This window comes from Typha angustifolia, chromosome 15, assembly GCF_048772165.1.
Source record: "Typha angustifolia cultivar Huaian chromosome 15, ASM4877216v1, whole genome shotgun sequence".
Lineage (NCBI taxonomy): Eukaryota > Viridiplantae > Streptophyta > Magnoliopsida > Poales > Typhaceae > Typha > Typha angustifolia.
The window spans coordinates 13,163,420-13,189,908 of record NC_133253.1 but is presented as its reverse complement, the minus strand read 5'-3'; the positions used below and the strand labels follow the sequence as shown (position 1 = coordinate 13,189,908).

The 26,489-nt window shown below is 40.8% G+C and overlaps 1 protein-coding gene, 1 long non-coding RNA gene and 1 pseudogene across 7 annotated transcripts in view; 1 reads left to right on the top strand and 2 right to left on the bottom strand.

The window, feature by feature from the left end:
• LOC140778731 (uncharacterized) overlaps positions 1-23,398 on the top strand; it is a 28,737-nt gene extending 5,339 nt beyond the window's left edge. The window contains exons 2-6 of one of the 2 annotated variants that reach the window (XR_012107237.1): positions 953-1,083; positions 7,309-7,472; positions 9,567-9,632; positions 14,164-14,247; positions 23,272-23,398. This is a non-coding gene — a long non-coding RNA (uncharacterized lncRNA). The remainder of the gene's footprint in view (positions 1-952; positions 1,084-7,308; positions 7,473-9,566; positions 9,633-14,163; positions 14,248-23,271) is intronic. The other variant, XR_012107238.1, reaches the window with a different exon arrangement.
• LOC140779341 (uncharacterized) lies at positions 3,214-5,650 on the bottom strand (annotated as a pseudogene).
• Positions 23,399-23,642: 244 nt separating the features above from the next.
• LOC140778729 (uncharacterized) overlaps positions 23,643-26,489 on the bottom strand; it is a 43,349-nt gene continuing 40,502 nt past the window's right edge. For all 5 annotated transcript variants that reach the window (XM_073123576.1, XM_073123578.1, XM_073123580.1 and 2 more), the window contains 2 exons: positions 25,982-26,437; positions 23,643-25,888 (listed from right to left, as the gene is read on the bottom strand). In XM_073123576.1, the coding sequence (XP_072979677.1) occupies positions 23,882-25,888; positions 25,982-26,437 (2,463 nt within the window). In that variant the 3' untranslated portion in view covers positions 23,643-23,881. The remainder of the gene's footprint in view (positions 25,889-25,981; positions 26,438-26,489) is intronic.

Genomic DNA, 26,489 nt, shown 5'->3' with positions numbered 1-26,489 from the left:
ATTTAGGTGGAGGTAGCCACGTGAGTTATGGTTCTAATGTATCTAGCTTTACGTAAATCGTTGGTCGGGATGAAAAGATAAAAATAAAATAGTAGAGATACATCAGGGAGGGTAGAACGGTAATATCCGACGTTGTGGCGGTCATCAGAGGGTGGTGGGTGACCAAGGGTGGTGGTGGACGGCCGTGTAGTAGGGTGGTTGCTAGAGATAGGAGATGACTAGGGTTTGGAAGCTTGAAGGGGATCTACAGTTATGATTTACTCCTATGAAGATAAAGACAATCCAATGATTAATGTAAAAAGATAAGGACGAAAATAATAACTAACTAAACTCAGATTTCTCTCAATGATGATCATTATCAACTCATGTTCACCCCTATTTATAGGACTAAAATCCCTAACATATCGAATCCACATGCGGATTATCCGATTTATTTAAAATTTAAAATAGAAAGATAAAGCTAAGTAACTAATCTCTAGCGGATCGGATCCACAAGCAGATTATCCGATTTATTTGAAATTCAAAATAGAAAGATAAAGCTAAGTAACTAATTTGACTCGACTCGACTCGACTCGACTTAACCCATGTGGTCGGATTGTAACAAGGTCCCTCTTGAGATTAAGGTCCCCTAAGAGGTAGAGGCTCATGAGATAGATGTCCCCACATCCCAGCTTAAGCAAGAGCCATCTACACGAGTAGTTATTGTTTATAGGAGAAAGAAACCTTCACACCTTCATTTTTATGTACCGGGAGGATAGTCGATGATACTTATTTTATTTTTAGTTTTAGTCTATTCTTGTAAATATTTGGGGAGTTATGATGTATTATGAATTTCTTAAATTTTTTGGCTAAATATTATTTTGGTTTTATGGCAAGTTTTATATAGTGTTAGACTCATTTTGTTTGAATTCAAATTTTAATTTCTGGTATGTAACTCAATTTTTTTGTACAGGTTAAATTTTAGATGATCTTGGCACGTAGTGTGTATCAGAATCATTTTCTGGGAAAGCGATAATTATCAAATTGCTCCTATGTGCAAAATGTTGATTTGTGATTAGTTCCTTGTAGTCGTCTTGCTTTCAGGTAAAGCAATTTATGAATCGCTTTTCCGTAGAGTGATTCCATTAATTACTTTCGCCAATTACTTAGAGGTGGGATTTAGTTGGTTACAGCGATGATAGTTGTCTAAGAAAGCGATCTTCCTCTAGTACTAATTTGGGAAATAGTTTGAACAGCCATATAGTTTGGGAAATAAAAATTACTGTAGCAATATTTCCATCAAAAACTCCACTAAAATCCATTAAGTCTTTCATTTTTCATAGTTTAGTCTATTTTTTATTTCTTTTACACTTAAGATTTTTTCTCTTTCTTTTTTCAACTTTACACTCTAGTATGGTTGTCAAAGACAGCAATTAAAAACTTTGAATAAAAAAGTCATTTATTCATTTTATTCCTTCGTACTTGGAGAACAAATAGGATTTTGCTTGGGATATCCATCATAGCCATCACCTTATAGATTTTGCTTCATCGACTATGTTCTTCTAAGAAATCTCGTTTAGGGTTTCATCAAAAGCTATTCTTCATCACCGGCAAGCTGATACATTTAGTTAGGGTCTTTTCTTATTGCATTAGTTGTTTATCTATAATGCCCCGCCCATAATGGGCACGTGTACGCCCGCGCGCCCACACGACACACGCAACGCACACGACAGGTCAAACGGGGTCACGCATAGATACTGTAACAACCCAACCTTAAAAAAAAAACTAGATACATGGCACGACGTGGCCGGCCACAGTGTAGCCGGCCTCGTGCCATGTAGTGGCGGGAGGGGAGCGTGCCATGCACCCCCTCGCGTCGCCGCAGCCAACCGGTTGCGGCCAGCTGGCCGCGGCGGGCCCCAGCTCCACCGCAGCCACCGCCAAGACCCCCCCACCACCTTCCCTCCCTCTCTTTAAATCTCTCTCTCTCTATCTCTCTCTCTCGGTCACTCTCTCACTCTACTCTCTCTCTACTCTCTCTTGCACTCCTTCCTCTCCTCGTTGCCGACGTCGGCCCGCCGCCACCCTCCCGAAGCCACCGTCGCCTCCGGTGAGAAGCTGTCTCTCTCTCTCTCTCTCTCTCTCTTGCCCGAGCTCGGGCTTGTCGGAGCCGAGCCGCCGGTGAGAGGCCGGCCAGCAGCGGTCGGTGCCCTCCCCGCCGGCCCAGGTCCGCAACCTCCTCCCTCAGCTTTTCTCTTTCTTCTCTTTCTTCTCTTCCTCCTCTCTTCTTCTTTCTTTCTTTCTTTCTTTCTTTCCTCCTCCTTCAGCTCCTTCTCCTTCTTTTTGCACAGTGCTGGGCTCGCACTGATGATAGAACTTATTTAATTAATTATTTAATTTATTTATGTTATTTATTTAGGTATTTTTCTTCTTAATTAGTGCAAGTAGATTATTTAGACATTAACTATTGTAATAATATTATATATCCTTCAATATAATTTTATTAATGATAATTTGAGGTGGGCCGCGGTAGAGAAGGATGAGGCAACGAGACTTGGCTAAGGAAGAAGAGGAGGACGAGGCGGCGGCTTGAGGAGGACGAGGCAGCAACTTGAGGAGAAAAACGAGCATAGGGCGACGGCTTTAGGGGGAGGATGAGGAGGAGCCAACTTGCCAAAGGAGGAGGAGGCGGGCCACGGTGAAGAAGGACGAGGCGACAAGACTTGGGGTTTGAGGCTTTGAGCAACTAAGGGAGAGCTTAGCTAGGGGTTCAAGGATTTGGGCGACTATGAGAGTTGGGATGGGAAGTTGGGAACTAGGGTTTTAACTTGAGAAATCCCTTTTATACCGAGCTTATCAAGCCGAGCCTAAGCCAAAGCCAAGCTTGAGCTTTAGTCGAGCCGAGCCTTCTAACCTGGCTTAGGCTTGGCTTAGCTTCAATGAAGCACGAGCACGGACACGGGACACGGACACGACACGATACGGACACGGCGACACGACAAATTTTGAAAATATAGGACACGGACACGGCATAGGACACGACGAAATAAATAAATAAATAAAATAAAAAATTGATACATCTAAAGTAAAAATTTGCAATCTAATAGTGTTAAATACATGCATCAAGTTATAAGAACTAAGAAGCATCATTCAAAGAACTAAGAAGTACACATCAAGCTGTAAGAACTAATTTAAAGATAATAATAAAATTGAAAGACAATCAAAAGCGTACAAAATTCTAAAAAGATATTAGATTATTATTACAAGTCCCAAAAGTGTAAAACATGTCCTACTGTCCAAGTAACTGAGTTCCAAAAAAGTTTAAAAACTAACAATCTTTACAAAATAGCAACATAAGGTAGATCATTCATCTTCAACTGCCTCATTGCCTTCATCAACAAACATTATAGTCTCCAAATCCGGTTCATCAATTGAGAGATCAGCAAACTCCAACATTCCTGTACCATTAAAGGAATCATAAGAATCTCCTCCAACATCCCACATCTTGGTCTCCTTTCTCAAATAATCTGGAGACCTCCTTGATAGAAGGCGAAGATTAGTATGCACATATACTAAATCTTCAGCTCTTTGTGGAGTTATCTTGTTCCTTTTCAATGAATGGATGAAAGAATAAGTGCTCCAGTTCCTCTCACAACCTGAAGAAGAGCAAGGTTGCCTAAGTAACCTAAGTGCTAAATTCTAAAGAATAGGAGCACAAGCACCATGAGCAACCCACCACATGTTTGGATCAAACTCATTTCTATCTGCTATTGAATCATACTCAGCAAAACTTTTGGTTGATGTGGAGAAACTAGTGTACTCTTGGTATGCCATTTTTCGTTCTTCTGCATTTGGAAATAACTTTTTTAAGCATTTGTTTCTCATATTAGAAATTTCCAAATCCTTATGCGGTGGTACACGATTTGGATCGTCTTGAATCCATGATGAGCTATAATACCTATTAACATAATCATATAATTAGTAAACAATAGCAATGAAAGAACAATAAAACTTTTAATCAGAAGATAGAAATTAAATTAACCTTGGATTCAAAGAATGTGCTAAGCAATGTAATGGTGTATTGCTTTTATCCCATCTATCCACTAGGATCTTATGCACCACTGAATAAAAAATAGATTCCTCGCCTTCTTTCTTGTTTTCATGCATAAATATGACTGTCTTCACCTTTTCAATCATTGTATCATCCCACATTTCATATATCAAATGTAAGCATGGTTTATCTGTGTCTGCAACCCATAACATACTGTATATAGGCTCTGTGAAAGCAAGTATATATTCAATTTTATCCCACCAAATGTCATCAAGGACTTTATCTTTGACAAACTATGCTTTGCCAATATCATCTTCCCTATAAGAACTCCATTTATCACTGATTACCATTGATTGAAGACCCTTCTTGATCTTTCTAAATCTTTTCAACATTATAATCATCGAAGCAAAGCGAGTCTCCGCAATAGCAAGCAATTTTAAGTTGACAAATTCATTAAAAATAGCCAACCTCATTGAATGCTGCATGATGAAACTTTTTTATGCACATTACATCCCCTGCAATTACTGAAATCCAGCTTTACTCATCAAACACAATCTCATTTGCCTCGGTGTTTTTTGCTGCACATATGTTCTTCAAAGCTAGGTTGAGAGTGTGAACTACACATGGAGTCCAAAAAATGTGAGAAAACCTTGCTTCAAGAAGCATCCCTGCTGCCTTACAAATAGGTGCATTATCTGTAACCACTTGGACTACATTATGAGGTCCAACCTCTTCAATGATTTTAATGATCAAATTAGAGATAAAAAATTTGTCTTTATATTCTCCTTCACAATTCACAACTCTCAAGAACATAGGCCTACTCTCAGTCACCGCTAAAAAATTTATAAGCGGTCTTCTCTATGCTTCAGTCCAACCATCACATACAATACTCACCCCTTTCTCTCCCCATGTGCTTCTAATAGGGTTTAGCAACATTTCAATATTTGCTCTCTCTTGTTGTAGTAGTGTAGTTCTCAACATATTGTAGCCAGGGGGCACAAATCCAGAAATATTATTATTTGCTGCAAATTGAAAGGCTCTAACATAGTGAGGGTTTCTTGCCAGATGAAAAGGCAACCCAGCTAAATAAAACATTCTTGCAATCTCACAATATAATTGATTGCGAGCACCAGAATTAAATGACTTCTCAATAGGTGTCATTCCTATTGCTCTTTTTTTTCTTGATGTCCCTCCCATATCAAAATCTACACCTCCAATTGAGCTACTAGAAGATGTTGCTTGTCCAAATTTTGGCAAAGGAATTTGTTTAGACATCGAATTTTTAATTCTCAACTCGGCAATATCAACAACCCTTTTCATTTCCATAACATGTTCACTACTCACTTTTGGACAACCTCTAATTCCATGCCCACTAATTTTCAGCAAATGAGCCTTTACTCTATAATATGATCCCTTGTAGACTTGTTGACAATAATTGCATCTAAAATTATGATTTCCTCCACCTTCTCCCAATTTCTCCATCTTAGTAACATATCTCCACAAGGGAGCATTATCATCCACAGAAGATGCAGTATTTTGACTAGAATCAGGATTATTTTCAGTATTCATTTTTCTTCGACCGCAATAAAACTACATTAGTAAAGAGATATGTATTAGCAGATTAACAATTTAACAGATAGAGATTAAAGAAGCTTTAATATAATTTAACAATTTAATATCAGAGACAGCGAGAGAGAATGAGAGAGAGAGACAGTGAGACAGAGAGAGATAATGAGAGAGAGGGAGGGAGGGATAGAGGAAGAGACAGAGAGAGAGAGACAGCGTGAGAGTGAGACAGCGAGAGAGAGAGAGAATGAGAGATTGGGAGAGAAGGAGGAAGAGACAGAGAGAGACAGTGAGAGAGTGAGACGGTGAGAGAGAGAGAGAGGGAGGGAGGGAGAGAGGAAGATACAGGGAAAGAGACAGAGACAGGGAGGGCAGGGAGGGAGAGAGAGAGAGAGAGAGAGAGACAGCGAGAGAGTGAAACACACAGAGAGTTAGAGAGAATAAGAGAAAAGGAGAGAGGGAGGAAGAGACAGAGAGAGTGAGACAACGAGAGAGAGAGAGAGAGAGGGAGGGAGGAAGAGACAGAGAATGTGAGAAAGAGAGAGAGGGAGGGAGGAAGATACAGGGAGAGAGAGACAGAGACAGGGAGGGCATGGAGGAAGGGAGGAAGAGACGGACAGAGAGAGAGACAGAGATAGAGACAGGGAGAGAGAAGAACTTGCGTCCTCGCTGTGCTCAGCTCGCCGCACTCGCTTCGTCGGCCGTCGCACTCGCTCCGTCGACCGTCGCACTCGCTCAGCTGCCCGTCGCCCCTCGAATCGTCGCTCGGCAGCTGCTCAAGGGTTTTAGGGCTTCGATCGAATCGAATGATTCCGTCGCTCAATAGTGAAGGTAAGGTTTTATTATCGGGTTTGGATCCGGGTTAATAACATTTGATCGAACCCGACCCGACCCGTTAAACAATATCTAAAATACCGCCCGTGTCCTAACAGTGTCCGATTTTCTTTTCTTTTTTTTGGGAAACTCTAGACACGTGTTAGACACGAACACCTCTTCCTGGGAGAGGTGTCCGTGCTTCAGAGCTTAGCTTTAACCGTGCCAAGCCGAGCTCGAGCCGCTCGTTTATTTTGACAGCCCTACCAGCGGCATACTGGCACGAGGGCACGGCACCCCTTCTAGCAGCTTTGCAGCTTGCCATCGACCTCACTATTGCCGCTCGCCATTAGGTGCCCTAGCTCAAGGAGGCAAAGAAAGGGGCAACGTGTCGAATGGTGAGGTTGGCGACTAGCGGCAACGATGAGGTTGACAACAAGTGGGGAAATGTGAAGCTGAGTAGTCTCCCTCATATTTTACTTTCCCTCTACATGCCTGTGGCACAACCATCCTTGTGTTAGACCTTTACACGTCCTATCAACTCTCTAATCCTTGTATGCAATGGTAACATCAATAGCCTAGTCCGTGATACAGGAATAGTTGGATCACATTTAGTATGTATTTGTTGAAGTTTCACCGTGCTGTTTTATTGTGACAATTGTATGAAATCCCATATTTGTGAGTAATGGTTGGGTTTTCTGTGTGATAGGGGCTCTCTTGTGTAACCTTTTATAAAAGATTGTTTCTGTTTTACAAATTCAATATTTTTGGACACCCTGTATTTGATTGTTGATGATTGTGCATTAAGCTTATGATACAAATGAATTGAACTGTTTGGGTGTTTGCATGCGAGTTTGCTCCTTCATTCTAATTTTCAACTTGTAATTTTGTGTTCTTAGGGAAATTAATCCTTTGGTTTCTACACTAGAAGTAAAGAAGGAGCTTGGCTTTTGAGGCACCGTTTTCTTTTTATGGTATCACAAATACATGGTTTCTTATAGTGAGGTTGTAGATCCGACATTCAACAAAAGCAAGGGGACGTGCTACTGGTGGTTCCAACAAGGTATTTGATGTTTATTCTCTATTATGAATTTCTGTAGATTGTAGAGGCTTCAGCCTTCTTAGTTGTGATAAATTGTGAGTCCAAATTACCCACAACGGGAATCTTTCATGAAGGCTTTCATCAAGGCAATTAATCTAGTGTTTAATATATCATTCCAGATGATGCTCGAAAAGTAATATTTTAGTTGAAGGTTTGTATTGCAGCACATTTTCCTAGGCTTTAAGGATACCTCTAGGTGATACAAGACTCTTGGACGTTCTTTAGTACCTCCTGTAACATCTGTTAAAAAAAAAAAAAAATTAGCGCACGCGCCATGCGCGTGCACCCTAATCGCAGCGCATGTGCCAAGCGCATGCGCTGACTCCTTCTTCCCCCTCCCCCACCTCTCGCAGTTAGTTGCAAGAGGTGGGAGAGGAGTGTGCCGGAGTGGAGTTAACTCCACTTCGTTGCCCTCTCCACCTCTTCTCTATATAATATCCACTCATTCCCCTCGAGTTTCCTTCTTTTCGGAATCTCCCCTTCTTCGCTTTTCCCTACTCTCTTTTCTCTTCCGAGCCGCCGAAGTTTTCGTTGCGGGCAACGAGTCACTGGAGTGCCGATAGCCAACCAAAACCCCTCACCTCGATCGTCAGGTTAGCCTTCATCCCCTCTTTAGTTCAATTTGAAAATAGCCTAGTTAATCATGCGTAATTAGGATTTTATTTTAGTTTACTTTCACCGGAGAAATTCGCCGACCGGCGACCTCGGGTCAACCACCCACTAGTTCGGGAAGTTTCCCTGCTTCACCCCCTTGCTGTAGGTACCCAAATTGGGTACCCACGGGACGCGAGGGAGGCGATGCCATGTCGCCTCCCACCGTCGGGTTTCTTTGGCACCAGCGGCCACCACCGGCGGTGGTGGCCTCACTCATCAACCTCGGCTGACCCACCTCTTCACTTGGAAGAGGTGGGTACCCGAGAAGAGGGCTTCGAGCCCACCTAGCACTGAGTTGAAAACTCCATGGCCGTTGGCCATGGAGTTCCTCAACTCTCACCCTCCGGCTGCACTAGCCGGAGGTTCTGTCCATTCCTACGCCCAAGTCGACCTAGTCAACTTGGGGAGAAGTTGCTGGAGTCGGGGAGCTTCCGGTGATGAGGATCACCGGCAGCAACACCCCTCTCCTCTGTTTCTCCTTCTCTGTCAAAAGGATAAGGAGAGGGTGGAGGTTGGGACCCCCACCGCTCTCTCTCTCTCTCTGTGGGCTGTGGCATGGGCTGCGTTGTAGCCCAAGTCCACAGTCCCCTCTTCTCTAAGGTCTCGGTGGACTGGGCCCAAGTCCACAGTCCCCAGTCCACCCCTTTAGTTTCTGGTGGGCTGCGGGCCGCAGCCCACCTCCTTATTTGTTGTCAAACTGGGCTCTGGAGCCCAGTCCACCATCTCACCCTGCTAGACTAGGCTCTTGAGCCCAGTCCATTACCTCTAGTCCAGTGGGCTGCAGGTAGGTCTGCAGCCCACTCTCCCTCTCTCACTATCACTTAATTTGCTGGGTCTTGAGCCCAGCCCAACCTTTAACATTTTAACCCTAGACTAATTAATTTTGAATATGTTATTTTTCTTAAATTCTATTAGCTATCTAAATTGTAATTATTATAATTTCTCAACCATGTTATTAATAAAATTAGGAATTATATAAAATCAAAATAGGTATTTGAATTTATTAGTCTTCTCAATTATCTTCACATTTATAATGTGAACAGTTCAAATGACCATTATTATTTTAATTAAGACAAATAATATCTCAGACCTAGAGAATCAAGCTTAAATATACACAACAAGATGGTTAATTTATAAGTCCATTAATTTTATATTTATTTTATTTATAAATTATTAGATTCAGCATTGTGCGGGAAGGATCTTGAAATTCAAGAAGAGCCGACTGATTAGGAGAGTAAGACGGATTCCAAAAATACCCCAAGCGAGTAGAATTCTATAATAGTCTTTAAAAATGCATGCTTCTGTCATATCTTACCTGTGATAATTAAATGTCGTTTTCTTACTTATGAAACTTATATGATATCTCATATTTGCATTTAATTACATGTCAATTCTTACTAGCGATGAGTGTCACTCGGTTACCTGACGGATGTGAGAGATGCGTGGTTTGTATCTTCTGATCAGACTGTGAGTAGTCTTATCCCCTAGATCCCTTTCTCAAATTAGGTTATATTATATTATGTACATGCATGTTTTGGCCTCCAGCATGATTATATGACTTTATCTAGAGATGATTACCGTCGAGCATATTTTTATCATGCATGTAATTAGGCTGATCTTTGATATGAGTATGATAATGATAAATAAGGATGGTTGGAGATGATTATACTATTATGGTTTTATGTCGAGATAATCTCTAGCATGAGTGTGCATGTGATAGACTAGCGGGAGTATGCATGTGTTAGATACATGGTTGGAGACTACATTGCATCATTTTTCTCTTGATTCCTATTCCACCTAAATTCCTATTATGCATTGACTCGTTATCGTACTGGATATATGCATATGATCTGTCATTTAAAAGGAAAGCATGAAATGTGATTGATAGGATAGTTGATAGAAAGCGTGGGGATACCCGAGTAGGCGCCAGGGTTAGGGGTGCCTGGATTGATGATTATGGTCGCTGATATGCGATATCTCGTGGCCCATGTCCGAGGTCAGTTGAGTCTGTGCGCACAGACAATCGGACACATGCCGTTCGCCAGGGCATATGCGGCGAGTTATCCTCACGAGGGTTCTATCAACTATGTGGGGTGCCCGGTCTGGATGGATGTTGATACTCTTAGCGGATGACAGGGTATGGTTATATTTGAGATACTCCTTGCGGATGACAGAGTATGCTCGGAGCCTTCGGGCATGATGTTGAGACCGGGTACCGGGTGTTGACTGTGCACAGTGGTCTAGTATGATGATATTATACCGAGATGTCGGTGATGATTATGATGTTGAGAAATGCATATGATTTCATTATCATTCGGTTACTTGATTATCGAGTAGTCAATATTAATCATATATGATTGCATTTGATTTCATAGTATTGTCATGGTCGGCATGCATCATGTGTCATATTTGAGAGAGAAAGTTATGATGATTATATGACGTGGTGACCTATTTATTCATTGTCGAGGATTATGTATTCTTATCAGTTATGACATGTTATCTACTTTTCATTTATGTATTATTGAGGATACATTCATATACTCATTCATGACATGATGCTCTGTCTAATTCATATTATCCAGTACATGATTTACTCTTTGTTTGGTATCACTGATTCGGGGTAAGGTCTATTCACTGAGCCTTTTGCTCATGACTCTCTTTATTTCTTTTCTAACCCCTCATATTTGTGGTACGTGATAGCGACTTGAGATATCTTGAAAAGATATTTTAGAGTGATGATGAGGTGAGCTATTGATGCGAGACGGTATGGAAGAAGTTTAACCAGACATTGAGTTGTATCGTTGTTTGCTATATTTGTACCTTATTGTATCAGATGATAAGTTATATAGTATATGTCAGATTTTTATAGCACTCGTGTATCAACTGTTTAGTTGTATCTTGATGGTTTGTTGTGGCCTGTATGGGTCCTGCCAGATTATGTAGCGGTCTAGTGTTTATTATTGTGGACTTGGATATTCATATGTTAACAGATTTATTTGATTGATAGTACGATTTATTCGACGATGGATTATGTGATCATGGATATGTTAGTAGGTGTTATTTGATAATGTCATGTTTATAGGTGCACAGGAGAGTATCTGTGCGTGACGGGCCCCGCCCGACCTGTCTTATACGCCGTGCGTGCTGTGTGGGCGCGTGGGCGTGCACGTGCCGTGCCGGGCGGGGGCGTTACAGTAAAGATTGAGCACCAAAGACCTGCAGGGACTCTTAGACCTCTACCCATTCCTGAGTGGAAGTGGGAGCATATTACTATGGATTTTGTGGTTGGACTGCCGAAGACTATAAAGAAGAAAGATTCCATATGTGCCCGCTGCTCCATGGAATCTGTGGTGTTAACCGGAAGGAAATGAGCAGACTTGGTCAACCGATCAACAATTTGAGATGAGATCTTTGCTCGCCATGGGGCTCCCGTGTCCATCACCTCTGATCGGGACCCTAGATTTACATCTAGATTGTGGCAGCAATTTGCTAAATCTCTGGGTACCAAATTGCAGTTTAGCATAGCTTATCATCCTTAGACCGACGGCCAGTCAGAGCGGACGATCCAGACATTGGAGGACATGTTACGTGCTTCAGTTGCTGATTTTGGACTTAGCTGGGATAGGCATCTTCCTTTGATTGAATTTGCCTATAATAATAGTTATCACTCCAGCATCGGGATGCCCCCTTATGAGGCTTTATATGGTCGGAGATGTCGGACACCTATCAGCTAAGATGAAGTGGGGGAACGAAAGATAGAGAGCTCAGAGTTGATCCAGGAAACAATTGATAAGGTCCGAAAGGTACGTGAACATTTGCGGGTAGCCCAGAGTCGGCAAAAGAGCTATGCTGATCGTCGACGTCGAGATCTAGAATTTCAGGTTGGAGATAGAGTTTTCCTGAAAGTCTCACCTTGGAAAGGAGTTGTCCGATTTGGGAGGAAGGGCAAGTTGAGCCCTCGATACATTGGACCTTACGAGATACTAGAGCGGATAGGGTCAGTTGCATACCGTGTGGATCTGCCTTCAGAGTTGTCTCAAATTCACAATGTTTTCCATGTGTCAGGATTAAGAAAATATTTACACGATCCCTCTCATGTGTTGAAAGAGGAACATATTCAGCTGAAGAAAGATTTGTCTTATGAGGAGCAACCCATTCGGATCGTTGATAGATGCGTGAAGGTGCTTTGGAGAAGGAACGTACCACTGGTTAAAGTTTTTTGGCGGAATCATGGAGTAGAGGAAGCTACTTGGGAGCTTGAGGAGGAAATCCAGTCCACTTATCCTCACTTACAAGATAACTCCGGTACATAATTTCGAGGACAAAATTTTTTATTTTGTTAGGAGTAGTTGTAACATCCGTTAAAAAAAAAACATTTAGCGCACGCGCCATGCGCGTGCACCCTAACCGCAGCGCACGCGCCAAGCGCATGCGCTAACTCCTTCCCTCTCCCCCACCTCTCGTAGTTAGTTGCGAGAGGTGGGAGAGGAGTGCGCCGGAGTGGAGTTAACTGCACTCCGTTGCCCTCTCCACCTATTCTCTATTTAATCTCCACTCATCCCCCTCGAGTTTCCTTCTTTTCGGAATCTCCCCTTCTTCGCTTTTCCCTACTCTCTTTTCTTTTCCGAGCCGCCGAAGATTTCGTCGCAGGCAACGAATCACCGTAGCGCCGGCAACCAACCAAAACCCCTCACCTCGATCGTCAGGTTAGCCTTCATCCCTTCTTTAGTTCAATTTGAAAATAGCCTAGTTAATCATCCGTAATTAGGATTTTATTTTAGTTTACTTTCACCAGAGAAATTCGTCGACCGGCGACCTCGGGTCGACCACCCACCGTTTCGGGAAGTTTCCCTGCTTCACCCCCTTGCTGTAGGTACCCAAATTGGGTACCCACGGGGCACGAGGGAGGCGATGCCATGTCGCCTCCCACCGTCGGGTTTCTTTAGCACCAGCGGCCACCACCGGCGGTGGTGGCTTCACTCATCAATCTCGGCTGACCCACCTCTTCACTTGGAAGAGGTGGGTACCCGAGAAGAGGGCTTCGAGCCCACCTAGCACTGAGTTGAAAACTCCATGGCCGCCGGCCATGGAGTTCCTCAACTCTCACCCTCCGGCCGCACTAGCCGGAGGTTCTGTCCACTCCTGCGCCCAAGTCGACCTAGTCAACTTGGGGAGAAGTTGCTGGAGCCGGGGGGCTGCTGGTGATGAGGATCACCGGCAGCAACACCCCTCTCCTCTGTTTCTCCATCTATGTCAACAGGACGAGGAGAGGGTGGACGTTGGGCCCCCCACCGCTCTCTCTCTCTATGTGGGCTGTGGCATGGGCTACGTTGCAGCCCAAGTCCACAGTCCCCTCTTCTCTAAGGTCTCGGTGGATTGGGCCCAGTCCACCCCCTTAGTTTCTGGTGGGCTGCACCTCCTTATTTGTTGTCAAATTGGGCTCTGGAGCCCAGTCCACCATCTCACCCTGCTAGACTGGGCTCAAGCCCGCAGCCCACCTCCTTATTTGTTGTCAAACTGGGCTCTGGAGCCCCGTCCACCATCTCACCCTGCTAGACTGGGCTCTTGAGCCCAGTCCATTACCTCTGGTCCAGTGGGCTGCAGACCTACCTGCAGCCCACTCTCCCTCTCTCACTCTCACTTAATTTGCTGGGCCTTGAGCCCAGCCCAACCTTTAACATTTTAACCCTAGACTAATTAATTTTGAGTCTGTTATTTTTCTTAAATTCTGTTAGCTATCTAAATTGTAATTATTATAATTTTCTCAACCATGTTATTAATAAAATTAGGAACTATATAAAATCAAAATAGGTATTTGAATTTATTAGTCTTCTCAATTATCTTCACATTTACAATGTGAACAGTTCAAATGACCATTATTATTTTAATTAAGACAAATAATATCTCGGACCTAGAGAATCAAGCTTAAATATACACAACAAGATGGTTAATTTATAAGTCCATTAATTTTATGTTTATTTTATTTATAAATTATTAGATTCAGCATTGTGCGGGAAGAATCTTGAAATTCAAGAAGAGCCGACTGATTAGGAGAGTAAGACGGATTCCAAAAATACCCCAGGTGAGTAGAATTCTATAATAGTCTTTAAAAATGCATGCTTCTGTCATATCTTACCTGTGATAATTAAATGTCGTTTTCTTACTTATGAAACTTATATGACATCTCATATTTGCATTTAATTACATGTCAATTCTTACTTGTATTATTTATCACTTAATGCACATGTATGATAGACTCGATGCTTGTTTATAATATCTGTTATTGTGATGTTTATGTTAAATAAATAATAGGGGTCATGGCACCACGTGCACGTATCACTATTAGTCAAGTCCCAGTTAGGCAGTGCCCTTTTACCTACTCAACCCGGGGTTAGGGGTAGAGTGTATATTATATAGTATTATATTAGCGGCCTACACCTGAGGTCGGTAGCAGGTGGAGCATTCAGGTGATTACACTACCCTAGTTGGAGACTTGACTAGTATGATATTAGAAAAGATGATTGAGAGGTAGGGATTGTAGTTCTAGCGGTGCCCAAGGACGCAGGGTCAGGGCGTCTATTAAGCTGTGTGCTCTTATCAGCCATATGTGATGATTTCGCTCTGTGCGATGATTACTAGAACGGTGTTGATGGGCCTACGACTGGGGTTCTTAGTCTGATGGCCACAGACAACCGGTCATATGCAGCGTCGCCAGGCATGTATGGGCGATAATACCGCTAGTTGACTAGTTCCCCTCGATTTTGATGATGCTTTGTGAGATATGTTATTGTGACTCGACTCCTGTGTGGATTTCTATGTAAAATAAGCTATAATAATGAAAGCTATTAAAAGTCATAATGTATATTTTTCCCTGACATGTTATGAGTTGCATTTTTACTTATCATGTAATATTCTTAGATTATTATTAGATTTTACTTGCTGGGCCCCGTGCTCACCGCCATTTTTGGTGGAAATATTTCAGAGATGATTATAGAGGATGCGGACATCGAGGAGTAGCAGATTCATTCCTTATTTTTAGCATTTGTTTATTCTAATATTTCAGTTGGACTTAGCCCCTGCGAGAGTATTTATGTTTTAGCAAATTTGTGATAGACTTGTATTCCTAGAGGCTTGTTGAGACCTGTGATATTATATTTCAAGATTATTTTTTGGATTATTATGGTATTTCTTGACTTATTCAGATACTTGGTGATATTATTTCATTGACCGATCACGTGGGAATCATGTGGACATGCTCCACGTGAGGAACACGTGAATTTTTTGAAGTGGGTGTTTCACCTCCTGTGTCTATCAAATATTTTGAAAGAACTTTTTAGGAGACTAGTTGGAAGTGATCTATTTGATTGGTTCCAAATTCAGGTGACTAGTTGTCTATGAAATCAATAGAACTAAATGCATATGTCATGGTGATCTATTCTTGAAGAAGAAGCACCGAATCTTTCCCACAAAAAGGCAACTTCCCATTCTTACTCCATAAAGGTATTAGCTTATATCGAGTTCAAAATTAGGAGATGGTTATATTACATTTTTAACTTCCAACTACTTTAAAAGCTTAAGCTATTAGAGAATAGTAGTATTTAAATTTTAGATTTTAATGCTCTCTCTCACTTTTGGGCTTGGGACATTATGATGTGCCCAAAAGTGGATTTACCTTAAATTGGTGAGGTTTATATTCTAAATGATAGATATGCTTGGTGAGATTCGAACTTAGGACCTTTGCTTTGATAATATTAACTAACTAACTACTCTAAAAGCTCAAATTGTTAGAGAACAATAGTTTTAATATTTTTATATCTAGATATAAAGAGATGCTAAATTCTAGGGTTTTTCTTTTATACACTCTGCCTTATGTATTTATTGCACTTTACAACTTAACTTTTTCATTTTTTTTTAATCAACTAACTTTTTTCATTGAATTACCTAAAATGCCCTACTCAAACTATCTTTTGAAGATTCAATGTCAAATACATAGGTTGCTCAAGTTGTTTGTTGATTTAATGACATTTGTTGGGGCGAACTAGACATAGTGCAAAGATAGGGTGTGAACCACTAATTACATAAAGTAGAGTGCAAAAGTGAGAAATTCTAGCAATACAACATATCTTTATAAACAAGGATCGGATGCACAAAGGATACACTATATATTTACATATAATGTGTCATGACCCGAAATTGGAATTATGACTGGTCATGCACCTCAATATACTTGAGATACACGAAGCCTTACTAATACTTCCTAAGTGTACAATAGCAAGAATAAATAAAAGAAGAAGTATTAAATTTAAACTAATTGTAATGAACATAAAACAATGTTATTGTTTGAGCCTCTAAACGTAATAAAATTGACAATTAATCTAAAGCATAAAATTCAAAAGAGTGGAAATGTAACATCCCGTTCCACCAAAAAAAAAATTGTGAGCATACGTTGTCACGACCCAAAATAGGAATCATGACCGGCCATGCATCTCAATATGCTTGAGATGCACGAAGCCTTAATAATACTCTCTACGCGTACGATGACAAAATAAATAAATAAACTGAGAGTGTGCTTTATTAAATTTTATTACTAATTGCAATTAAAATAAAAACAATGTTAATATTTTTGAGTCTCTAAACTAAATAAATAAAAAAAAACTTCTAATCTAAAGCACAAAATCTAAAAGAGCGAAAAGGTAAATAGGTGGATCCTAAGTGGAGGTGGAATCCGAGTACAACTCGCTCAGTTGCTCCGCTGACTATTACCTGAAATAAATAAACAAATACAAAAACAATAGAAACCATGAGCCAATAACTATAGCTCAGTGAGTGGAATCCACTCGAAAACCAAATAAATTTTAATTCATATTAATGTTGAATAGATTAAACTAAAAGCAACAATATCCATTACAATATGCAATAGGCATGCTCTCTAAATAATAACAATGATAACAATAGAGAGATGTCACAACTTGTAACCTTGCACGTTTTCTAACATATTAACATCTTTTTGATATATATAATATCATGTCTCAATAGGTCTAAACTCTTTGGATCCACATCAACTAGAAGTCACCTCGAGATGACGCTCGGGACTTTTCTTCATAGTTGATCCGGTTAGGGTCATCAGTGGGTATCACTCTGTGATCAACACACTCTGTCTTTTCCTCTACCCGTTGAGAGAAGTTAGAGTCACCTAGGAAATTTTCTCATTCTTCCTAGGACTGTTCCCTAACCCCGCCAGAGTCACCTAAGAAAGTCACCGCAATGATCTAATTTAGGACTTTCCCCTGGACTTCTAGATAGACTTGAGTCACCACGAAAAATCGCAAACAATTTATACCGGGACTATTCTCTAAGTCGTATCAATACTAATCTCATTTTTCTTTTCACAAATTTCAATATTTGCACGAAGTATGGTGATGCACTGAATATAATAATTAAATGCACACAGAAAATAAAGCAATTAAATTTTCGCACGTACTAATGAAATAAATAGATTTGCACACAGAAATTGCAACAATTTAATTTTTACATATAAGGGTGAAATAAATAAATTGCACACAGAAAATTTACATGGTCCGACAAAGATACGAAATACAATAAAATAAACATGTGAGTGAACCCACTCACCTGAGTCTAGGCAAGACAACCGAAACCTCAAATCTCTAGCTCACGTACTGGAATTCACCACCTTAAATAATAAATAATATTCAAATTTTTAATTTAAATAATAACAATATTTATTAAAATTTAAAAACCAAAAGAACTAAAAAAATGGGTTTAAAAATTTCCCATTGGATTGGGCTGGGCTGCTGCTGGCCCGGTCTAATCCAAAACAAAATCAACTAAATCGGATTGGGCCGAGGCCCAGCTGAATTAATTGAATTGGGCTCGGGCTAACCCGGAACCCACCAAATTAATTGAATTGGGCTCGGGCTAACCCGCAGCCCACCAAATTAATGGTTCGGGTCGGGTCCCTTGGATTCGGATCCAACCCGACCCGAATCCAAACACTTAATGGGAGAAAGCTAGACTCGGGTTGCCCGAGTCTGTTTTCTCCAAACCGAAGAGAGAGAGAAAGGGAGGGAGAAAAAGAGAAAGGAAAAAAAGAGAGAGAAAGCGAGAAAAGGTGCAGGCGGTCACCGCCGGCGATGAACCACTGGCCGCACCCTAACCTCTTCTACACTCTCGCGACCCAGCATACCATGAGAGGTGGAGGAGGAACCGTAGATGGCGGTCGACAGCTCGACTCGATGGCCGACGGCCCTGGAGTCGTCTCCTCCACACCTCAAGCCACGAAGACTTCAAGGGAGTGCGCCTATGACACGAGGTCGACGATGCAAGTCTTTGGCATACGAGCAACAGCGACCCAAAGCCGCCGACCGACGTGAGTCGCCGGTGAAGCCGAAATCCCAAATTAGGTATTTTTGTTTTACTCTATTAAACTTTAATTAAATTTGAGGGGTGGGAGAAGGCTTACGAAGGAATCACGAGGTGGTCTCCGATGGCTCCGACGACGCTCCGGCTGGCCGATTCCACGGTGTGACTCCGTCAGCGAGAAAAGAAAGAAAACGGTGGAGGAGAAGAAGACTGGGAGGGGGTGTTGAGGAGAGAGAGAGGATTAGGGTTAAATTTATAGGTTAGGAGAGGATCAAACCTAATCCGATTCGGATCAGATGAAATCCACCCTTATCTGCGCTCCGTTGCGAACCGGAGAGGGAGCCCTCTCTCTCAACCCCCAATTTTTTTTTTCTGGTTCTAACACACGTGCCGAGCACGTGCGTTGCCTTACCCTTTCCCCCTCCTTCTCTTCTTTTCTTTCTGTTCTCCTTTTCTTTCTCTTCTTTTCTTCCACCCCCCAAGCTACCATTTTTCCCCTTCTTCCTCCTATCTCGCCGGAGAGCCATCGGAGCCCGTCGATCCCATGATCCAACTCGTCAGTAAGTCTCCTTCCGGTTCACAAGGTTAAAATGATCCATTGGATTGGGCTAGGCTAATGCTGGCCCGGCCCAAATAAAAAAGAAACTAATCGGGCTGGGCCAAGGCCCAGCCAGATAGGAAATGGATTGGGCTGCGGTTTAGCTCGCAGCCCATCCAATTTAATTGGTTCGGGTCGGGTTTGTGGATCCGAAATCCAAACCTGAACCTGAACCCGTATTTAAAAGAGAGAGGAGGTGGCTCGGGTTTAACCCGAGCCAACCAATCCCCAAAATTTTTCTTTTCTCCCTTCTCGCATCCAACGCGAGGGAGGGAAGGATCGAGAGAGAGAGTGGCCGCCGGTGACTTTGCCGGCGGCAGATCACAATCGGCTCCCTCCCTCTCTCTCTCTTTCTCTCTCTCTCTCTCTCTCTCTCTCTCTCTCCGTCCTCACGAGGTGGAGGAGGACTCACCGCCGATGGCCGACGCCGAGGCCGGCGTCGATTGGAGCCCCGAGGGCTCCCTAGAAGACATCACTGACACTGGCCTGGAGCACGAAGCTTCTGATAACGATTCGATTGCGACCCGAAGCCGCCGGCCGGCCCGATTTGTCGACGATGCCGAAATCCACGAATTAGGTATTTCTAATCTATCTCTTTGAATTTAAATTAAACTAGAGGGATGAGAGAGGGCTCACCGGGGAGGAGTATGGTGGTCCCAATTTCCTCCAACGATGCTCCGGTGGTCCGAACCCACAACGTGACTCCGACGGTGAGTAAAAGATAAGAAAACGAAGGAGGAGAAGAAGAGGAGAAGGGGAGGGGGCTGAGATGGTTAAAACAGAGAGAGGGGATTAGGGTTTTTAATTTATAGATTAGGGATAAAAAAAATCCTAATCTACTCCGATCTGGATTAGGTGCGATTTTGCCCTGCGCCTCGTCGCGTGGCAGAGAGGGAGAGGGGAGGGGCTGCACGTGCAGAGCACGTGCACCCTCCTTTCTCAACCTCAAAAGAGCTATGCTGATAACCGGATAAGAAACCTTGAGTTTCAAGTGGGTGACATGGTTTTCCTAAAGGTGCCACTTGGAAAGGATCGATCAGGTTTGGTAAGAAAGGCAAGTTGAGTCCTTATTTTATTGGGTCTTTTGAGGTGTTAGAGCGCATTGGAGAGGTTGTATACCAAATAGCATTGCTACCTAGGTTAGCTAAGGTACATAATGTCTTCCATGTGTCAATGTTGAGAAAGTATGTGCCTAGTGCAGACCATGTGATCGACTTCGAGCCTTTGGAGATCCGACAAAATCTATCTTATGAGGGACAACCTGTGAAAATTCTAGAGACTCAGCAAGAACTCTTCGCAATAGGGTAATCTCTTCCGTGAGATTTTATGGCAAAACCACAAGCCAGAAGAAGCAACTTAGGAGCGTGAAGATGAAACGAGAGAGAAGCATCCGGAGCTATTTCCTCAATCTTCATAGCGACTATTATGGTATTACTCTATCCTTTTATTACACTAATTTTAATTTTGAGGACGAAATTTCTTTTTGTTGGAATAGTTGTGAAAACCGAAAAAAGGGTTGAGAGAGGAGGGTGCACGTGCTCTACACGTGCAACCCCTTCCCCTCTCCCTCTCCGGCACGCGACAAGGCGCATTGGAGATCTCGCCAAATCCGAATTAATTAGATTTGGATTTTCTTTTAATCTATAAATTAAACCCTAATTCTCTCTCTCTCCTTAACCCCTCATCAGCCTCCTCTTTTTTCTCTCTTCCTTTGTTTTCTTCTTTCTCACCGTCGGAGTCACGCAGTGGAATCAGCCTACCGGAGTGTCGCCGGAGCCATCGGAGACCACTATGTGACTCCATGGTAAGCCCTCTCCCACCTCTCAATTTTAATTTTAGTTTAATAGGTTAAAATAAAAATACCTAATTTGTGGGATTTCGGTTTCATCGGTGACTCACGCCGGCCGGCGGCTTCGAGTTGCTCTCTCCTCCACTGGAAGCCTCTTGTTGTTGGTCTCGTGCCATGGGTGTTTGCCTTGGAGCCCTTGTGGCTCCATTCATCGTCGGCTTTTGAGTCCGCCGTCTGTGGTGGGTTCTCCACCTCGTGAGGACGACGAAGTCATGAGAGGGAGTCGAGGGGCTTGAGGTGTGGTCGTTGAACCGTCACCGGCGGTCACTCTCTCCCTTAATTCTTCTCTTCCTTGCGTCGGTAGCGGGAAGGGAAGGATCTGGTTGGGCTCGGGTTTAACCCGAGCCAACCCTTATGATTTTCGAGTTCGGGTTCGGGTTTTGATTTCGGATCCAAAGACCCGATTCGAACCACTAAATTTGGGTGGGCTGCGGGTTAGCCCGTGGCCCAATCCATTGTTTTGGCTGGGCTAAGGCCCAGCCCGATTAGTTTTTTATTTTTTGGAGTGGGTCGGGCCAGCAGTTGCCCAGTCCAATCCAATGGGTAATTTAACCTATTTTAGTTCTTTTTAATTTTTTTAAAATTTTAAAAATATTAATATTATTCAAATTAAAAATTTTATTATTATTTATTATTAAAGGTGGTGATTTTTAGCACGTGAGCGAGAGATTTGAGATTTCAGTTGTTTTGCCTAGACTCTCGTTAATAGGTTCACTCACATATTTATTTTTATTATATTTTGTACTTTTGTCAGACGATGAAATTTTCTGTGTGCATTTAATCATTATACTTAGTGCATTGCCATACCTTGTGCAAATATTAAATTTTAGTGAAAAGAAAAATGAGACTAGTATTGGTACGACTTAGAGAACAATCCCGGTATAAATCGTTTACGATTTTTCGTGGTGACTCAAGTTTATCTGGAAGTCCAGAGGAAAGTCCTAAATTAGATCACTCGGTGACTTTCTTAGGTGACTCTGGCGAGGTTAGGGAACAGTTTTAGGATGAATGAGAAATTTTCTAGGTGACTCTAACTTCTCTGAACGGTTAGTGGAAAAGACAGGGTGTATTGATCACATAGTGATACCATCTGATGGCCCTAACCGAATCAACTATGAAGAAAAGTCTCGAGCGTCATCTTGAGATGACTTCTAGTTGATGTGGATCTATAGGATATAGACCCATTGAGACAAATGACAGTATAAATATTAAAAAGATGTTAATATGTTGAAACTGTGCAAGGTTATAAGTTATGATTCTCTATTATTATCATTGTCATTATTTAAAAAGCATGCCTATTGCAAAATGTTATATATATTGTTGATCTTAGTTTTTATTCAACATTAACAAAATTTAGAATTTATTTGATTTTCGAGCAGATTCTACTCATTGAGCTATAGTTGTTGGCTCATAGGTTTTATTTATTTATTTATTTATTATCTCAGGTGTGGCGACTGAGCGAGACGTACCCGGATCCCACCTCCACTGAGGATCCACTTATTTACCTTTCCGCTCTTTTGGATTTTATGCTTTAGATTAAATGTTAAATTTATTTCGTTTAGAGACTCAAAAACGATGATATTGTTTAATAATTTTTGCAATTAGTTTAAATTTTATAAACCAGATCTTCTTTGCTTATTTATTTTTGTCATTGTATACATAGGAAGTATTAGTAAGGCTTCGTGTATCTCAAACATATTGAGGTGCATGGCCGGTCATGATTCCTATCTCGGGTTGTGACAAGTCCACTTTTGGTAGAGATCGATTGTTTTTATATTGATTTATTCAAATTGAGATATTATGAATGATTTATGATTCGATTTTCATGATAGTACATTTTTAGTAGAGTTTGATTTGTTTTATATTAATTTATTTAAAATGAGATATTATAAATGATTTATAATTCGATTTTCATTATAATACATTTTAGTGGAGATTCGTTTTATGTTAATTTATTCAGATTGTGTTAATCTGAATGTTTTATGATTTGATTTCCATGAAAATACACTTTTAGCGGAGATTGATTCATTTTATATTGATTTATTCAAAATGAGTTAATATGAATAATTTATGATTCTAATTTAGTATATATGGATTTTGAAATTCAATATAAGAGACAAGAAAATTATTTATTTTTCAAGACGACTTATATATTATTATTATGATTCTTTTTCTACTACTATATATATCACATGTTGATTTTTTTGTCATTAGACATATTATTAGTAGAGTGGGTTACTTGCTGGGCGTTTGGCTCATAAGGACTTATCATTTTGCAGGAATTTAAGAAGCCGTTTAGTGAGGACTCTGAAGACTGAGTACCGTTTTCGCTGTGTCAATCTATTTTAGGATTTGATTACTATTTGGGCTTTCATGTTTTCTCCGGGTTTTATTCTAGAGATTCACGGCCATCATGTTCCCGGATCGGGGCGTGATAATAGGTGTGCAATATCAAAACACTATAGTGTTAACTTAAACCTTCATCACCTAAAAAACCTGTTTTGTATTCATCACTACACAATATGTAGTTAAATACATTATATTTTCAATTTTTACTTCTAGATATGGACAATTTTTAGGCTGAATATATGAATTTACCTCGGTGTACAAATTTATGGTGCTGAGCTACTCCCAAATCATAATCAAAATAATGAAAAGTATAATGGAATAAATTCAATACACATATCTAAGTTCTTGAAGTGACATAAATAGCTTTACAGTAACATACTACAAGGATTACTATCACTTAATCTTCAGAGTACCATTTTTATTCCTCTTTACAGTGGCTGGAGACAATAATAACTTATTATTAGGTCTGTATATAATAATTTTTGTCAACATTATTCCTTCTAATGTATATAGTAATTTATGACAATACATCCTTCAGCTCTATTGAGTCCCGTCCTTTTCTTTTATTTTGGTGACAGTCTTTGGGCGGGGAGATTTACCTGTGATGGCCTTCTTTACTTTTGCAATTGAGTGTTTGACCTTTGATCCAACACCAGATAAGATGTTGTGAGATTTCTTATGTGCTGGCTTTAACTCTGCCTCTCTTGCTTCCAATATCAGTTCGATGTTGTGGCCAGATTTCTCAGTTTTATCTTCATCTTCTTCTTCCTTTTCACACTTCTCATCATCTGTTTTCTCTTCCTCAATATTTGCATTTTCTACCTTTTCAGTTTGTTTCTCACGTATGCAGGTATTTGGCTTGTTTGTCTCCATAATCTTTTCATCAATTTCAACTGCTTCATTGGCAAACTCTACCACAGGATCAGGTTGCTGGCCCTTTTGTGTATCAGTTACTTTTTGCTCTTTAGGTAGATCATTCTTTATCGCTCCTGATGGAATTTCAATGACACATTTTCTTACTTCTCCTTTGTTTACAATGATTTCTTCTTGCTTCTCCTTTTCATTTTCAACTATGATACTTTCTGGAAGAGTTTTGAGAACATCAGGAGCCTTGTCTTCAATGTCAGAAGATGTAAAGGATTTACCGGTTTGTCGACTATTAAAGTTTGGTAAAAGCTCTTCTTTGTGAAGCAAGCTGTCTGCATTTTCAACTGGTACAGCTGTTGAAGGAATCTTTTGCTCAGATACTTTTTGCTCTTCAGGTAAATCATTCTTCATCACTCCACTTTCAGTAACACTTTTTCTTACTTCTTCCTTTTCAATGATATTTTCTTGCTTCTCCTTTTCATTCTCAATTTTGATATCTTCTGACAGAGTTCTGAGAACTTCAGGAGCCTCATCTCCAATGTTGGAAGATGTAGAGGATTTATCAGTTTGTTGCCTATCAAAACTTAGTAGAATCTCTTCCTTGTGAAGCAATCTTTCCGCATTTCCATCTGGTACAGCTATTGGAGGAATTTTTTCCTCAGGTACTACATATGGAGCTTTATCATTGTTTGGAATGTGACACAAGGTTTCTGCACTTTCTCTTCCTTGTTGAAAACTATCTTCCTTAGAAGCCTCTGGGACAATTGGAATATCAGTATCATTGTTCAGGCTTCGGCAATCCTGTTGTCTTGCCATTCCTCTCTCTTGGTTAGTTGTAGGAACTTTATCTTCCAGTGACAAATCTGTATTTCTGATGTCTTCGACATCCACTTTCCTATCTGGTTCACTTTTCTCTTCTGATGTGAGTTCAAAAGAGACTTCCTCATTTACATCTTCATCCACTGTTGATAATTGAGGTGCCTTATGAATATTTTCTACTATTGAATTTTCTATAACCTTCTTGGAAACATGGATTAGTTCTTCCACCAAATCATAACCACTTTCAGAAGTTTTAGGATCTTCTGTTTTTCTTTCTGACATTGTATCATATGTTATCTGCTCTGTGGACAAGGAGACCAAGTTTCCTTCTTGTTTTAGGATGCTCAATTCACTGTTTTTCTTAGAAGTTTCGTCTTGTAATTTTTCTTCTTCTACATTATCTTCAGGCTTCACTTCCAAGGTTTGATCAAGCTTACCACTTTCTTTTTGCAAGATTCGGTCCATTAAATAACGTGATACCGGCAATTCATCTTGCTGAATGATTTGGTTATCTTTGTTTGTTAAATTACCAGTGTCAGTTTGATGTCTCTCATTATCTGCATTAAGTGCATCAAAAATGAATTCTGAATCGGTGGAAACATGCACAAACTTCTCAATTTCAGTTGAGCCCTCCAAAGCTACAGTCTCCTTGGCGAACTTGTAATGCATTTCAGTCGTCCCAATTTCTTCCTCTGTAACTTCTCTCACCAACACCTCAGAGATTATCTCAGGTTCATCTCTTGGATTTGGCATGGTTTCTCCACCAGTTGCAATTGCAACAGATGAAACATGAATATTCTTCTCTTTGTCCTCGTCCATCATGAGAATTTGCTCTGATGGTATAGCAACAAAGTTTGTAACCTGAAAGTAGAATATCTTTGCTTAGTTACAGAGGAGGAGAGAAGTAGAAAGAAAGAAACATTTTATATGTGAATCAGATAACACTATTCTGACCTCTTCACTTGGTTCTTCATTTACTGAGTCCTCAGATTCATTAGGTTCCAATTTGTTTCCCCAATCGGTGCTTGTTGCTTCATTGTCATGTATCCGAGATGATACATGGTTCTTTTCATCTCTTGCATGAGACAAATCAGGAGTTCCAACAGCTATATCTTTCTCTGTGATATTCTTTATTTCCTTGTTTGCATTAACTGTTCCTAGATTGTCAAAGGTTGTCTTTGCTACTATTCCAAGCTGCATATCTGCTTTTTCCTCATCACGCAAAAGAATGCTCTTGATTTTCTCAGCTTCCTGAAGATTCTCAAGTTCTGTGCCCTCCAGTTCTGCATAAGAGTCAGATGCTTCCATATATTTAATTTCTTCAACTGGCTTAGATGTGTCAAATAAATCATCAATCAGCTTTTTTGGGAGTCCGTCATTTGTTGACTCCAAATCAACTTCTTCTAAGAGCTGCATTCGAGAAACTCAGTCAATCATACTATATTAAAGTATTTGCACAAGA